Source organism: Puma concolor, chromosome D1 (genome assembly GCF_028749965.1).
Source record: "Puma concolor isolate L17-30 chromosome D1, mPumCon1.1.hap2, whole genome shotgun sequence".
NCBI lineage: Eukaryota > Metazoa > Chordata > Mammalia > Carnivora > Felidae > Puma > Puma concolor.
In genome coordinates this window covers 26,268,432-26,285,950 of record NC_141676.1, presented here as the reverse complement: position 1 = coordinate 26,285,950, position 17,519 = coordinate 26,268,432, and the positions used below count along the sequence as shown (strand labels likewise).

The 17,519-nt window shown below is 39.5% G+C and overlaps 1 protein-coding gene across 3 annotated transcripts in view; it reads left to right on the top strand.

Annotated features, from left to right (window-relative positions):
• Nucleotides 1–17,519, top strand: part of TRIM44 (tripartite motif containing 44) — a 112,049-nt gene that overhangs the window by 45,165 nt on the left and 49,365 nt on the right. For all 3 annotated transcript variants that reach the window (XR_015240897.1, XR_015240898.1, XM_086677676.1), the window contains exons 3-4: nt 1,172–1,411; nt 12,927–12,946. Coding sequence is in view for 1 of the 3 variants with exons in the window: in XM_086677676.1 (XP_086533802.1) it covers nt 1,172–1,411; nt 12,927–12,946 (260 nt within the window). In the remaining 2 variants the exon portion in view is untranslated. The remainder of the gene's footprint in view (nt 1–1,171; nt 1,412–12,926; nt 12,947–17,519) is intronic.

The window sequence follows — 17,519 nt, the reverse complement described above, 5'->3', positions numbered from 1 at the left end:
TCTGTCCACTGCTCTACCTTTTCCCTATTCCCTACGTTAGCTATTCACCATGCATAGTGGTTTGAAAGTACTCTTCAGATAAACATGGTCGTTGGGAAACATCAGTAAGTGTAGTTACTGGTAAGAGACAAGAGTTTAGAAGTTCTCGTTTTGGTAGTTTCTCACTTTGTTTACCGAATGCCCTAGCCACGTATAGCCTGCAGCCATATTTTATTTGGTTGGCTCGGTGGTTGCTGCAAAATAAATCTGTAATATAATTTTACTCATCAGAGAATAAAAATTTTAAGGCTTGACATTATCTAATGTTGGTGAAGGTGTAGAGAATGCTTACTTTCACACGTTGTGGGAATGAAATTGGTACATCTTTTTTTGGAGGGCAGTTTAGCTGTATCAGTCAGTATTTTTAGAGTACATATAAATTGATTCGGTGACTCCAAAAGTCTCTGAAAAAAACTCATATGCAAATACTAAGAGATCTATCCAAGGATGTTCATTACTGTGTTGTTTGTAATAGCAAAAGTTTGGAAATATCTTGTATTTCCACTAAGAAGGAAAATATTTAATGGGTATGTTTGACTTTTTATTTATATATGCAAGTATTCATATTGTATACATCCGTATCATACAGACATTTAAAATAAAACAAATGAAGTTGATCTGTATGTACTGACATAATTTAAATAGAAAAGACACATAACGTATGTTCACTATGACCCATTTATATAAAAAGAACATAATTGTGTACATATATGTATATAACTGGATAGGAAATGGCTGGAAGGTTACATACCAAACTGTTAACAGTAATTACCCTCCAGAGAGAAAAATGGTATTGAGATGGAGAGAGAGGAGTAAGTTCATTTTTTACAATGTACACTTACCTATTAAATTGTAAAAAGTAATATGTATTATTGGTATAAAAATGAACAAAAGGAAAAGCAAAATGGGAAGGATACGGAATTACTTCATAAAGATTATAAAAAAGGCAAAAAGATTAGTAAGAAATTCATTGACAATATCAGGCGAACATTGTTTAGGGGATATTCCTAAAACTTCAGGATCAGATAGGAAACGCTTTTGGCCAGGGCGGTCCAGCACTTACAGTAGCAGCTCTGCCGTTCCATTTCTCTGTGTGTCCAACTCATTATTCTTACTTGTCTGTGTTCTGCAGGTAACCCGGGACCAGATGAAGGTGTTTATACAGCAGGAATTTAAGAAAGTTCAGAAAGTGATTGCTGATGAGGAGCAGAAGGCCCTTCATCTAGTGGACATCCAGGAAGCAATGGCTACCGCTCATGTGACTGAGATACTGGCAGACATCCAGTCCCACATGGATAGGTTGATGACTCAGATGGCCCAAGCCAAGGAACAACATGATACCTCTAATGAATCAGCTGAGCCAAAGGCGGAGGTAAAGGAGAATGCCTATAATTATTCGTAGCAGAAGTTGGAGGAAACGGACTGCCGTGTTTGTTAGCTCTGGAAATTCTCCTTTGTGGTCCCTAAACATGAGTGAATTGAAAGCTCAGATAGGGTGTAAGTGTTTATATTGGTGTATAAACCAATATGGAAGTATTGGCTGCTAGGGCCTACACTCGGCAGCTGGAGCTGGCAAAATATTTGTCTACGATGACTTAAAGGAGTATAGTCGATAGGGCAAATACTAATCACAGTTAAGGAGGGAAGTGAGAATCAGAGTCACAGAAGAAGGCAGTTGACAGATTCCCAGTTGTGAAATGAGCCTCCAAATAAAGTCATCACAGGGATGACAACAAGGTGAATGAGAGTAAGTCAGGATGTAGGGCATAAAGCAGCCCAGAATGAAACGTTTTGGACTGATTTTGTGAGTAGTGAAAAGGAGCCTCAGCTTGGTTTTTATATGGAGCCAACTGCATAAATTGGGGGCATAACTGTTGGATTAAGAGAGGCATGTGGCACTGGATCAAAAAAGGTGTGAATGAGGGGCACCTGGGTGGCTCAGGAGAAGTAGGTTAAGCATCCCTACTTTGGCTCAGGTCATGATCTCGCAGTTCGTGAGTTCGAGCCCCGCGTTGGGCTGTGTGCTGACAGCTCGGAGCCTGGAGCCTGCTGGGATTCTACATCTCCCTCTCTCTCTCTCTCTCTGTCCCTCCCTGGCTTGTGCTCACTTGCTCTCGCTCTCGCTCTCTCAAAAATAAATAAAAATTAAGAAAAAAAAAGGTGTGAATGAAGGACACAAGGTATATGTTGAATCACTACAGATGTTAGTCACTGTATTCATTGTTATTTTGTAACAGGCAGAAAAGGTCTTAGGCATTTTACCAAACAACATATTCTGGCATTTAGAATATAATTGTAAAATAAAATTTAAGACAGCCATTTGAAAAAATATTATGGAATTTATATTTCAGCCACTGTTGAAAATTCTGGTCAAGCTTATGCGAGAAGGGTAGGCCCTTCTAGAAGAAAACCTACGGCAGTCCTGTGGACTTTCCAGGACTGCTACTGACTCACTGAGCTTACTGCTTAGCTAGCAGTCTTGCCTTGGCCTGGTACAGCCTAGCCACAGAATACACCAGCCAACAGAAGAGCCAAGGTATAATCCAGGAGGCAGGTATTGTCTGAGCCTACCTGACAGAAAATGTAAGAGACTATTGGACAGTTATCTGCTTCACTCACCCAAGGTTCTTGATTAATTTTCATCCGTGTGTGAAAAGGATAAAATAGGTCTTGTTCTTTTCATTTTATCCTCCCCAGAATTAAGAAAGTGTGTGCCTAAGTAAGTTTCTAGCTAGGAAGAGAGCAGTTTATATTCATCATTTCACTTAATTCTTATATCAGCATCCATTATCTTTGTTTTACAGATGGGATATTGAGATACAGAGAACTGCAGAGATCCAGAGCCAGTATCATTTAGTTAGTAGAAAATGGAGCCAGGATTCAGATTTAAGTCCATCTTGTCCCAGTTGCCTGTGTGTTTTCCCTACTGCATGCTGTATGCCAAGTGTCCCATTTGTTTATGTGGGGAAAATGAAGAGAATTAGTGTCCTAGACGGCTTTGCACTCCTAAGATCTTTTATAGTGTTGAGGTGCTCACTTTGTATCTTAAACAAAAAATTCAACCACAGTTAACTCAAGGGATCAATGACCTAACTCTGTCCCAAATTCTCTGCAAATCGGACCCCCACATTTTTCTGTGTGTTGATTAGGTTGCTTTTTCAAAAGTAAAGATTTAATTTTTAGAGATATCTCTTTTATTTTCATTTCAAATAACGAATTTAGTCCCTCCCCTGCATTAACTGCCCTCTAAGCACGTCAGCTGCTCAGCTGAGCTGTGCTTGTTAACTCTGATGGAATTACTCCTAGGGATGCAAAACTGACAAGGCCTAAGGACCAGGCTGTGGACAGAATAAGCTGTTAAAGACAAAAAGTAGCATTCAGCTGGCTAGGGCTTTTACAAAGAGCTGTTCTCATCTAATAGCCTCTTGTTCCAGCTAATCTGGTAACTTATTGATCAGAGCAAATCCCCAGTACCTCTCTTTCACTCAACAGAGGAATTCTTTTCTTCCTTTTGCATGTTCTAGATTTTTTTTTTAATCATCTGCATTTGGATTTGGCCAAAAGATTCTTCCCTGCAACATTTTATTAGAAATTTTCGAACATATCGCAGAATTGAAAGGATTTTACAGATTACACCCTATACTTCCACCTAGATTCTACCATTAACATTTTTTAATTAACATTTTAATATACCTGCATCATGATATATACATAGCCATCTTTCCAGCCTTCCAATCTTCAATGCACCTTATTTTTTGATGCATTTAAAATCAAATTGCAGCTTCTGATTCTGAGCAAGATAAACATATTTCACTTTATTCCACTAATCACAGCAAAAATTCCCGAACAAAATATTTAAATTACCTACCAGAAGACTCTTAAAAGCATGGAGAAAAGATGGTCCTGACTTGGGATCTTGGGATCTTGGGATTTGAGGAACTGCATGGCAGCGAGTTCTCTGGGATTTTTCTTGCTTCCATATGTCCTGGCCTGGGTGCCCTGCAAACTGGAAATCCTAGTGAGCACAGACAAAAAGAAAATCTCCAAGAAAAGCCTGCTCTCTTTAGTTAGAGGACTAGGAAAAAGGGCACTTCGGCTATAGAGAAAGCTTTTGACCATCTTACATATTCTGAAAACACACACTATGAATAATGCTGCACCCTTTCCCAGCCCCAGATGGCACTGCAGTAGTGGAGCCAGTGGAGTGAAAACCTATTTTTTATCCTCCCCTGCTTTTCCCTGGAGCCTCTAGGTGAAAGACTGGCTTCTGTCATCACCCCTGCCTCTCTCAGTAGTCAGTGGTGCCCATCTCCCATGGAGCCTGTGGGTAGAACTCTTACTTACACCCCTGCCCTGCAGCATCAGGAAGGAAGTAGTATCCCTCCCCTATGGAGACTGTAGATGGAGTTCTAACTCCTCCCTCCCCACCCCTACACTAACTAGACAATATACCTCCCTAACGGGTCAGCGCGTAGAACCTCATCTTCCACTCTTACCCGGTAGTAATGAATTGGTGCCCCTGCTCCAGGTAGCACTGTGCTGACTATAGCATGGAGTTTTGTCATGTAGTGGGGCAGACCAGAATAGCACTGCAGAATCTTTTAAACTAAACTGATGTTTGAACCATAGTCCACAGACCTGATCTAGGACATGTGTTCTGATTCTTCTTTTTTTTAAAAACCATAATTTATTTTTATTTTTATTTTATTTTATTTATTTTTAAATTCAAGTATAGCTGATGTACAATGTTACATTAATGTAAGAGGACATATGTTTTGAATTTAAATAGGTTGACATCTTGCTAGAATAGAAGATTTAAATAGGAATCAGATTCTTAAATACGCAAATGTTCAGGATACAGTCCAAAATCACTCATTATACCAAGAACCAATAAATCTCAATTCTGAGAAAAGGCCACAACCAAGATGACACAGATTTTAGAATTATCAAAGGATTTTAAAGCCACTATTTAATGAAAATGACTCAGTGAGCAATGAACACATGCTCTGGAAACAAATGAAAACTAAAAAATCTCAGCAAAGATATAAAAGATATAAAGAAGGACCAAATGAAAATTTTAGAACTGAAAAATACAGTAACTGACATAAAGCATTCACTGGATTGGCTCAGTAGCAAATTGGAGATAAGAGAGGAAAGAATTGATGAATTTGAAGATATAGATCCAATCTGAACAACCAAGAAAAAAAGAAAACCAAAACCGAGTCCCAAGGACCTGTGGGACAATAAAAAAAGACCTAATATACACGTCACCCACATCCAGGAGGTGAGCAGAAAGAATGTGGGGCTGAAAAAAAATTGAAGAAATAATGGCTCAAAACTTTTAAAATTTGGTTGAAAGACATAAACCTAGAGATTTAAGAAGTTGAATGAACCCAGGCAAGATAAATCTAAGAAATTCATACCCAGACACATTAAAATCAAACTAATGAAGGACAAAAAAAATCTCGAAAGCAAAGTAGCTACAGAGAAATGACACATTAGCTATGGGGAACAATAATTTGAATGAATGTGGTGTATATAAGATAATTTGTTCTGTATCTATCGAAGTGATTATATGGGTGTTTTAAATTATTTTATTGTAATGGCTGATTATATTGATTAATTTTATAATATTAAATCAACCTTGCATTTCTGAGATAAACTCCCTCTTGGCCATTATGTATTTATCATCTGGGTTCAATTAAAATTTTTATGTTTGTGTTCAATGAGGGATATTCATCTGTAGTTTGATATTTTTATAACATCGTTGTCAGGCTTACATATTAGGGTTAGCTGGCCTCAGAAAACAAGCTGAGAAGTATCCCCTCCTCATCTTCTGAAAGTTTGTGTGTGATTGATGTTATTTCTCCCTTAAATATTTGGTAGTGTTTACTAGCAAGATCATCTACCCTGGAACTTCTTAATGTAAAGGTTTTTGATAACCAATTTAATTTCTTTAATATAGAGCTATTTTGGTTTCATGTTTATTTAAATTTAATTTGTGTTGTATTTAAGTTGTGTTGTGTTTATTTAAATTTGTGCTGTAATTTTCACAGAATTTGTTGTTTTCATTTAAGTGGTATTTTTTACTGTGAAGTTGTTCATAGTGTTTTCTTGTTATTTTTTTAACTACAGCATCTAGAATGATAACCTATCTTTCATTATTGATAACTTGTGATTTTTCTCTTTTTTTTATTGAGCAGTCTAATTGCTATTTTATTAATTTGGTGAGTGTTAAAGAACTTTTTGATTTGCTAATTTTATTCTCTCCTATTTTGTTTATATCTGTTTTTATTTCCTTTTTTTCTGCTTAGTTTGAGTTTACTCGTTCTTTTTTCTAGCTTTATGAATCATCGATTTTACTACCTTTTAAAGTCAGTTTTCAAACCTGTACATTTCTCTCTAAGCACTGCTTTAGTTGAATCCTAAACTTTGGCTGTGTTCTATTTTCAGTATCATTCAGTTTGAAATATTTTTCATTTACCATGTGATATCTTTTCTTTACTCACTGATTATTTATAAGTGTCTTGTTTAGTTTCCAAATACTAGGGATTTTCCTACATGTCATACTGTTATTCATTCCTAACTTTTTCCATTGTGATGATCAAAGAACATGTTCTGAATGATTTCAAGCTTTTAAGATTTATTGAGACGTATCTTGTGGCCCAGCATATGGTCTATCTTGGTAAATGCATATGTGCACCTGTTTTGTAGTTTGTGGTTGTAGTGTTCTATTAAATATCACTTAGTGCTCAAATAATTTATGTTTTTACTGATTTTTGTGTCCAGTTCTATCAACTGCTGAGAAGGGTTAAATTTCTAAGGATGATTAAGGAATTATTTATTTCTCTTTTTAACTCTATCAATTTCTTGAGATATTTTGGAAGTCTCTTCAAGCAAATACATGCTTATGATTATTATGTCTTTCTGATGAACTGACCCTTTAATCATTATAAAAAGTCCCTCTTTTTCTCTGACAATGCTCTTTGTATTCATGTGTATTTTATCTAACATTAGTAGAGCTGACCCAGTCTTCTACTTACTGTTATACATGGTATGTTTCTGTCCATTTGTTTTTGGTCTATCTTTTGTTAAAAGTGTGTTTCTCTTAGGCAGCGTATGGCTGGGTCTTACTTATTCTTTCATCTTCCGGATAATCTCTGCCTTTTAATTGAAGTATGCGGCCCATTAACATTTAATGTTATTACTAACCTGGTTGAATTTAGGTCAGCCATGATTTGTTTTCTGTTTATCCCTCTATTTCTATTCCTCTTGTCTTTTCCTGTCTTCTTTTGGATTTTTGAATTCACTGTTAATTGAATTCCATTTTAATATATTTTTTGGGCTTTTAGCTCTGTTACTTTATTCTTATTTTGTAGTGGTTTCAATGGGGATTGTAACATATATATTGTGATGTATGTAATATATGTTATATATATGTATAGATCCTTACATTTTCTGTCTACTTATAATTAATATAGTACCACTTCTTATAAAATGTAGATACCTTGAAACTATATAGGCCAATTCTCTTTTTATGTCCTTTATGTTATAGTTGTCATATGTAAAAAATATACATTATAAACACTACAAGGCAGTTATAATTTTATATCAAACAGTCACATGCTTCTAAAGAAGTTAAGGAAAACAGGGGTTCCTCGGTGGCTCAATCGGTTGGGTGCCCAGCACTTGATTTCAGCTCAGGTCATGATTCCGGGGTTATGGGATCAAGCCCCACTTTGGATTCTGCTCTGAGCCTGGAGCCTGCTTGGGATTCTGTCTCACTCTCCCTTTGCCCCTCTCCCCCACTCACACGTTCTCTCTTTCCCAAAATAAATAAAATTCTTTTTTTAAGTTAAGGACAATAAAATCATAATTTTGTATCTGTATATATCTAGTTTTTAAGCAGGTTTGTGATAATAGTTGTGTAACTGTGAATTTAAAATTGTTGAATATACACTTAAAACAGGTAATTTTATGGTATGATAAATTATACCTCAATGAAGCTGTTAAAAACAAAAATTGTAAATATTCTACCTGCTCAAGTGCCATTTGCCTTTGATTTATGAAGATTATTTAAAAACCCGTCCATTAACACAGTGTGCCTGTTTTAAGAAATCTTCAGTAGGATCAATTTGATTAGGCCAAGTAGAATCACAGAGCTTCTGGTTGAGGAAGTCCAGAGATGACAAGGTTTTTTAGTGACATTTCTTTTTAAAAATGCATTTCTGGGGCGCCTGGGTGGCTCAGTCAGTTAAGCGGCCGACTTCAGCTCAGGTCATGATCTCACGGTCCGTGAGTTCGAGCCCCACGTCGGGCTCTGTGCTGACAGCTCAGAGCCTGGAGCTCGTTTCAGATTCTGTGTCTCCCTCTCTCTCTGCCCCTCCCCTGCTCATGCTCTGTCTCTCTCTGTCTCAAAAATAAATAAACGTTAAAAAAAAAATAAAAAAAAAATAAAATAAAAATGCATTTCTAATAAATCTTTTTGGGTCCTCTTATAGAATATAGGGTACGGGAGGAATTTAAGTACCACTCCCATAGGTCTAATGGGCGGTGCTCTTTCCCCTCTTCAAATAACTAACTAAATAAAGTTGTTTCCTTCTTAATCACTATAGAATATTAAAAACTTATAGACAGAGCAGAAAGTAAATGCACTAAATTGGTAGTTATCATTGGGCATTTTTTCCTTTTTTCTTCTTTTTTTGGTATATGTTTTTTCCCCCCAGCTTTATTGAGATAAATAGACATATATGTAAGTTTCAGGTGTACGAGTGTCATGATTTAATACATACATATATTGCAAAATGGTTGTTACCACAATAAAGTTGGTTAACCTATTCATCCCCTCATGCTCTTTTTTCTTAACATTATATATTAAATTTCCTCATATTATCAGAAATTCTTCATAAGCATAATGCTTGAATCTCAATGATACAAACTTTACTTAATCTTAGGTTACCTCTGACTTCTGACTACCATTTATTACATTACAGGGCATAAGTCATAAGTAATTACTGAGTCAAAAGTATGGGCATTTTTTAGGCTTTTGTACCTATTTGTAAACTGTCCATAGAACAGTTACATCAGTGTAGATTTTCATCATCAGTTTTGACAGTCTTTCGTTTTTTGCCTGAATTTTATCAACTTCTTTTCCAAAGTCAAGTACTTTTCAAGTATTTTTATTTGCACGTCGTGAGTACTTCCATCTCTTGTCTAGTTGGGAGAGAGGAGTACTGAGCTACGTGAGATAATTTTAGAAAAAGTTCCAATGAGCAAATAATTAAAAGTGATATGTGCATACCCTAAACATTTATTTTAAACCTGAAATACATATCTGTATATTTCTTTGATTTTGAGTCAGGTTCTTTTCTTTAAGAATATGGGTTTGCCACGTGGAGTGGAGCATCGTGTTCCTGGTATAAACCACATCCATACTGCACTGTTTATAAGGCCCAATTCCAGGATAACATTTGAAGCAAACTGAATGTAGAACCCTAGACTTGTATATTTTATTTTTTCTAATATTTTGCATGTGTCTCACCTACACCGGAGTTGACAGCAGTTTTTAAGTAACTCCTCTTCATTCAACTTAGTTTTCATGGAAGCAACAGTACCCTCCTTCATTCACTTTTTGCTATTTAGTAAGATGTGCTGTCCTAATTACAAGTTCAGCTGACATAAACAGGCTTAGCAACAAACTTGCTTGATGCTTGGTGAACATACGTTTCCTCTGGTGGAAGGAGAAACAAGAGGTCGTAGGTACTAGAAAGTAGCTGACCAGCCAAGAACATACAGGATATTTGATGGAGGGATTGGAAAGCACTGCTTAGTCTAACAGGTCATTTAAAGAGAAGCTATTGTTTTGCAGGCTTTCACTTCTAATACTCTCTGACACCAAAATTCACTCGCAATGGGGGCAGAAATTAATCTTAATTCCTACTTACATCTTGCCTTCCTTCCTTCCCATTCTTGAATAATTATTACATGCCTTGTGCTGTGTTAGGTGCAACGAATAAAGAGATTAACAACACACAGTTTCTGTTCTCAAGGAGTTAAAATCCAAAGAGGGAACTACTGTATGGTACTGTCACTGTTGGTTTTCTGCTAGAACCAGCCCAGAAGTATGAGCCATGGAAATATGGAGGACAGAGTAGGATTACCTCGCCCAATCTGTCAGTGAGGGAAAATTTCCAAGTGAGGCTTGATCTGACAGGATGGATAGGAATTAGGCTTTCATAATAGGAGGGACTAGCATGCACACTCTTACAAGGAAGATTTGCAGACTTCTGGATGTCTGCTGACCTATTCAAAATTGCCCTATGTGTGTGTGTGTGTGTTTGTTCGTTCATTTATTCATTCCTTCAACAGTTGAAACGCTCACCCTAGTCTTTCTCCATGCTTTGTGAGAGTGATTATTGCTTCTGAAAAGCCACATATCTATAAGCTGAAATGAATGAATGTAAAAGCACTGTCTTATGCCCCATCTTCTCTGTCCTTTCCCACTCTCCCTAGAGACGTTATTAATCAATTCAGGGAAAGTACAATAATGGGCGCCATTTGTCGAACACTTATAATGTACCAGACACTTACTCAGTGTTCTACATGTTTTCTCATTTATTTTAACCCGTATTGCCACCCTGTGAGGTAAGAATTAGGATCCCTATGTGTAGAGCAGGGAACTGAACCTTGGGGAGTTAAGGCAAATTGCCAAAAGCTTCACTGTTGGAATTGACGGACCCGAATTTGAGACCATGTTTCTCTAAGTCAGAAACCCCATCTCTTAACTGCTGCGCCAAGATACAGGATTGTGAGGAGGACTGACTCTAAATCATGGGAGAGTTTGGCTACTTTTTTCCAAAAGATTCTCCTAGACAATTACTTTGAACATCCAAAGATAATTGAAAAATTGTATTCAGGTTTAATTAAGTCATTGATAGTTATGTAACTCATATTCAATTTAAATTCTATGAAGTTTTTTCTTACTAGATTATAGTTCCCATAAGACCTGCCAGTCGATCAAAATGCAAAGAAAGCTTCCAACACCCCTATGCCCTCCTTCCACTGCTCGCCCCACTTCTCTCGTTGGAGTGTGGATGATTAGTGCCCTGACCAAGACTGCAAGTCCTTAGCAGTCTGCTAAAAATGCCCTCCTTCTCCAACCTCCAATGTATCATCTGATTTAAATCACCTTTCTGGCTACAGCTGTCCTTTTAGACTTGTGCCCCGGCAGTCCCCCTCGACCTCAGTCACACTCGCAGCCCTCCGGCCCCACACCACCGCCACCTCCCCTGCCTGGAACACACACAAACACGTCCCCGTTCTCTAGTTTCATTAAACTCAAAATTCCTTAAAAATACTTTTTTTTTTTCTTTTAAATTGCTATGCCTTTGCTCTTACTAGTCTGGTGCCCTTCCCACTCACCTTCTGTTGTCAACTTGGGAAAATCCTGCTTATCCTTCAAGGGCCAATATAAATGTCACCTTCTCTGTGAAGCCCTCCCTTCCCCCTTCCCCAGAAGAGGCAGTGTTTGTCATTTCCCTTCTGACTCTTAAAGCAATCTGTCTATTTCTTTGGTAGAGCCCTCGACACAGTTCATTTTCTGTCTCTTTTTGTCTGTTTCCCCTGCTCCTGATTGGGAGCTCCTAGGTTAGATCATTATTTATCTTTCACCCTCAGTGCCCACATGTAGTAGTTTCTTAATGATCATACTGAATCGTTACTGATATTGATAGTAACCTTTATTAAGTGCATCCTATATCTTAGGCACTGTGCTTGATGTTTATACATAAATATTTCCCTGTTTAATCCTCATACTCCTTGTATACTGTATTACGCCTTGTTTTACAAAGTAGGAAACTGAAGTTAAGTGAGGCAAAATAACTTGACCAGGTTGACACAAGTGGATGGAGTAAAGATTTGAGAGTGTCTGACTCCAGAGTTCATTCCTTTATACCGACAGAAACAGTCAATCTGATACGTTCCCTGGGGACTTACCAACAACTAGGAGATAGATTCTCTATTGAGACCAACCCTGAATGGCTAAAGAGAAGCATGTAAAATACCCTGTAACCAAAAGGATGAGTGAGGTCCTTGGAAAAGGCTTGAGAGTCATTTGAAAAATTTTGTTTATTCGCAAGAAGAGGCTCAAAGGACTCTGTTCTGATCACTGGTAAAGTTAGGTTCAGAAAATCCAGTACCCGGACAAATAACCATCACACACCGTTTTTGCAGACAGGGATGAGAAAAAGAGAAAAGCCGGTGTTGGGCTGAAGGATGTTGTGGATCATCAAATGCCAGAGCTACCCTTTTACAAAGGAGAAGACCAAAGGTCCAGATTCATTAATTAACTTGCCCAAGGGCACATAGCTAATAAATAACAGAGCTGGGCCTAGAATCCCCATTTTTTGAGTCCCAGTTCAGTGCCCTTTCTACCATAGTGTGCTCTATATTAGAGTTGCTATGTTCATGTTTGGAGAAAAAATGCTGGACCAAGGCAGAAATGAGTCTTTGAAGGAAACAGCTTGATGCCTTTGGAGCTGGTCAGCTTTTGCCTAAGACCTGCTGCTATTTTTGGGCTCTCGGTTTGCTCAGAACTAAATACTGCCAGCCATACAAATAAAAAGGCAAGGCTATTATTTAGGCCTCCTAGGTCTGTGCATTCACTTATCTGCTTGCAAGGGCAAATTATCAGTTCATCTCTGCTGGGCAGTTCGAGCATAGGATTATATTAGCCCTTGTCTTAGCCCTTGGACATCTACTGGTATATCTCTGTTAAAATAAATGCACAAGCCATGCTTCTGCGTTGCCAGAGGAGAGGGAAAAGAAGGAAAATAAATCTGTCTCTACCAATGCTGATTTCTAATGCTGTTTCTTTCTGTTTCTTTCAGGGTGACGAGGAAGGACCCAGGTAAGATCACATTATTACTGCTTGTCTTTTCTCAGAAATGAAGTAGAGTGACATTTGTGGCCTTTTAATGCCCCATGAAATATGGACAGCCAAAGAACAGCACAGAAAAGGGCTCAACATCTTAAGCCGGGGCTTTGAAGATCTTATTTTGTAAGGCTCCCATCTCCCTCCCCATCTATGCCATTTCCTGCCTGTAACCTTCAGATAAAGGTAGACTTTAAAGCATGTAATGACAGTAACTTCAGAATACCTTGTTAAGAAGAGTAGGCACTATATTTGAATGGTAATTAGGCTCTCAGGTGGACTGCCTAGATAAACTTTTGCATTGTTCTTTCTTGATTGGAATTGGATTGCTTTTTTTTTTTTTAATGGGCTCTGGATCCAATATTCTTTATTTCTGATCTATAACATCTTTGTGTCTGACTACAGACACCTACACCATGAATCCTATGATATTATGGAACTTCGTTTAGGAAAAAAAAAATCCTTTCTGCTTCTGTATCATCACATGAGATTTGAAAGCGTGTTTCATTATTGCCTCAGCCTTGCAGTAAATCTGGAATTTGGTTTACTTACCTCTGCTGTCCTGCTGTTCAGATGGTGAGAACGGGCTCTCGGAAATGCTGCAGCTTGGCCATCAACACAATCAGGGGGCTTCTGTGCAAAGTAAAATACAACGTCCAGATGGGTCCCCTGTGTCACATAGGATCAACAAGGACTGTTAAGGCTAGAGATACCAGGAAGTTCATTTAGGCCACTGCTATTCAAGCTTTAGTTTTAGAAGAAGTGCCCTTGTTTTCAAATGAGCTTTTGAGTAGAATCCCAATGTACAAACCTAGGGTTCCTCAGAACTCAGTGTGAAAATCACTTATCTAGTTCAAATTTCTCATTGAAAGAAGCTAACTGACTTGTCCAAGGTACCTTACTGGAATCAGCGTCTGGTCCTTCCTTGGTTTCATTTATAAACAAACAAATAAAGTTTCTTCTTCTTTCTTTTTCTGCCCCCATATCCTGAGCCTCTTCCTCGGTGCCATGTTACCGCACATCTTGTCTCTCCTAATGCTTCGGAACTGTGCTTCTCAGCGTAGATCTAGCTCCTTGTCTACTGTGGCTAAAGCCACAGGCGCCCTGGCTTTAAAACTGCAGAGCCTCAGGAAATTTCTTCAAACTCCTCTTCCCAGTTGTTCTCAGGAACAGACTTCTGTGTTGTGGTTCACTTATTTCCTCCCTCCCTCCTTGCTTCCCTCTTTCCCTCCCTCTCTTTAAAAAAAAAAAATATATTTTTTTTAATGTTTATTCACTTTTTGAGAGACAGAGTAGGAGCAGGGCAGGGGCAGAGAGAGAGAGAGAGGGAGACACAGAATCCTAAGCAGGCTCCAGGCTCTGTGCTGACAGCTGAGAGCCCAACGCAGGGCTTAAACTCACAAACCATGAGATTGTGACCTGAGCCGAAGTCAGATACTTAACCAACTGAGCCACCCAGGTGCCCCCCCCCACCTTTCTTTTCTTATGACCTACTATGTGTCAGGCACCGTGCTACATACTGGGTATACAGTAATAACTAAGACAGACATGGTTCTTATCTTTGTGGGAGAAACAAGCGTATAATTGGGCCCCTACACTGTGGGTGAAGTGCTATGATTAAGGGAAGTTTAGGCTGCTTTAGGAAAGCTCCTAAGTCAGTGTTGGAGGATAAGGGAAGGCTTTCCAGAAAAGGTTATATATGAACAGAGCTCTAAAAGATGAGAAGGCAGGCAAAGGAGGAGGAGGGGGTAGGGTTGTTCTAGGGAGAGAGAACAACTTGTGGGAAAGCTCTAGATAAGAGAAGTGTGGAGCAAAGAAAGCTGAATCCAGATCATTTAGGGCCTTAGAGGCCACCAATGGTATATGAGCACTAGCTTGCCGGCAGTGAGAAAGCATTAAAGAATTGTAAATGGGAATTGACCCCGATAGATTTGCATTTTGGAAGTCCCCCCTGCATGCCTGAACTGGAAGTGGATTAACACCAGAGCCTGGGAGCCTAAATCCACATCTTCTCTAGTTGTTGACCGGGTTTTTACTATTTTGCATAGACCTTCGGTTTCAACAGACTCTAAATTGTCTCCTTGGCACTCCATCTCTCCTACTGTCAAGACTAGCTCTAGCTCCTGAAAGTCTGGGCCGAGTACAGCCCCGAACCTTCTTCGTCCCCAGAAAGAACATTCAGACAAGACCAAATAATGAAAACACCTTAGCAGAGGTAATGTGGCTTGGAGGAGCCTGATTAGGATAAACACACTCGTCTTGTCTTCATGGGTACATGTCAGAGGCATGTTGAGTAGAAGAATACAAGGGACCTTATGAAGAGAATACCTCACTTCCAAGATACTATTTAGTGTAAGATCCTGGTTGTAGAGTTTAATTGCAGATACCCTCGTGTCACTTTGACAAGACAGTCATGAAGCATAGTTTCTTTACGAGCAGCCACGAAGTCAAGCTGTCTCCCTAAGCGAGGCTGTCATGGATGTTAGCAGGGACTCTTTTGGACCGGGACTCAACAGAACCCTCTTGTGGTACGATGAGCACTTGAAGAACATGTTCTGATTTGGCAGAAAGAGAAAAGAGGAGTCAAATTTTCTTCTTAAACTTTAAATTTATACTCGTTGGTTCCATTCAGTTTGTGTTGAACTACCATTTGGCTCAGTTAATTCCAATTAACACTTCAGGGCGGATTGCCTTTGATCTGAAATTTCTCTCATTTATGATATACACTTCACCATCCCAATAAACCAAATTGAGTTTTGTTCCAAAGGCTCCTGTGTTGCTGACAGTATTAAATGAGAGTTTGATGTGTGAGGGAGACAGAAAGGAAGTGCGGGTCTGCCTGCACAGGGGACGGAAGAGGAATGAATCGGGAGTCTCTGCATCCAGGTCTCTTGGATGGTTATACCTGTGTCTCCTTTGCTGGCATTCTTTCCGTACAGCCACTTCCCCACTGTCTGCACGGAAGTCCAGCCTCTCTCCACAGTGGCAGGAACAAAGGAGATTTCCTGTCCTGTTGAAACGTCTTCTGTTTGTAACAGAGGTCTCTCGGCTGGGGTCTCCCTGCCTTCTTCCTCCTTTCCCTTCTGACTCCCCAAGCCATTTGACATGACATGTCTCAGTATTGTACTTTTGGTCCTGTCTGTTCCTTGCCCTGAATTGTATTGTGTAGTTGTCCTACTAATCAATAACAGTAATAATCATAGCTGTCACTTACTGAAGGTTTACTAGGTACGGTGTTTTTATATATATCCTCATTTAATCCTCATGTAAAGCCTATGATGTGGTTATTATCTCACTTGTAAAATGAGGAAATTAATGCTCAGAAGGATGAACTTGCCCTAGATCACAGAGCTAGTAAGTTGCAGAGCTAGGATTTGAATCCAGTCTGGCTTCAGGGTTCATGCCCTCCACCACCATTTGGACTATCTGCCCTCATCGGCCAGCGCACTGCTTTTCCTCCCCGAAAGCTGTGAGAGCCGGGAGGCTTCACGCCTACTCCTCGGGGGATCACCTTGCTCTTGTTCCTCTGACCTGGGAGGTCTTGACTAGCTTTGACACTGAATTGCTGGGGCCTCTGTTTTCTGCAAGCTGCCTCTCCCCTCCTTAGCCTCTGTCATCCTAAAAGGATATTTCTTCGCTTACCCGCACACAGTGCCCTTTCATGGTCAGCAGCAAACGGGGCCCTTTCAGACTCCCCGGGGAGCAGGCGGCCAGGCCTTCCTTTGACCCGCTCCCCCCACCCCGCCCCCGCAGAATCGGCCGCATGTTGCCCCTGCATCTGGTGGTCTACTCCTCAAATCCACGTGATGGCTACATAGATGGTGAGGGTCCTTGGAGGGCGTGGAGGAACAAAAGTCCTCATGTGTACAACATGGATATTACCCATCGTGGAGTCATCTTTTAAGAGGGTGTCTTTGAAGCCCAGAGTGATTTTTTTTTTCCAAGCAAAAAAAGCAATTTACACTTTTGGCAGCAATTTTCTGTCTTCTCTGTGCTATTACGGGAGATCTTGTGTTCACTCCCTCACAGATCGGCTCCTCAGCGCCTGCTGGAGCCCGCTGAGAAGTGATATATATTCCAGGAGAGGGGGTGGCAATAGATGCTGCTGCCTTAAAGCTGTTTTGTAGTGGGAGGAAGTCAGAGAGGGAAGGACCCCGAAACTCTTGTGCTCGGAGGAAAAAGGAGCAAGATCAATATGAAATCTTGATTTGTTATTGAGATGTTCTGTGATTTTTTTCTTTTTTTTTTTTTTTTTAACATAGAGGAAAATGGCTTTTTAATAGTAACAACCATATTTGGGACTTCTGTAGAATATTTCATCTTCAGAGCTGGCTTTTATTCAGGCAAAAAGCTCCCGCTGAGATCAGTGTGAATCTGACCCGTGCCGATTCTGTGATCAAACAGGCAGCAAGTTCTGAAGGAGTAGGAGCTCAAGGAGAGTCAGCAGACCTGCCTTCTATTCTTGGTCTGCCTGAGACTGACTGTGTGACCTTGGGCTAGTCATTCAACCTCGTTGCCTCTGTGTAATCTGTTTTTATTTCTCTGTAAA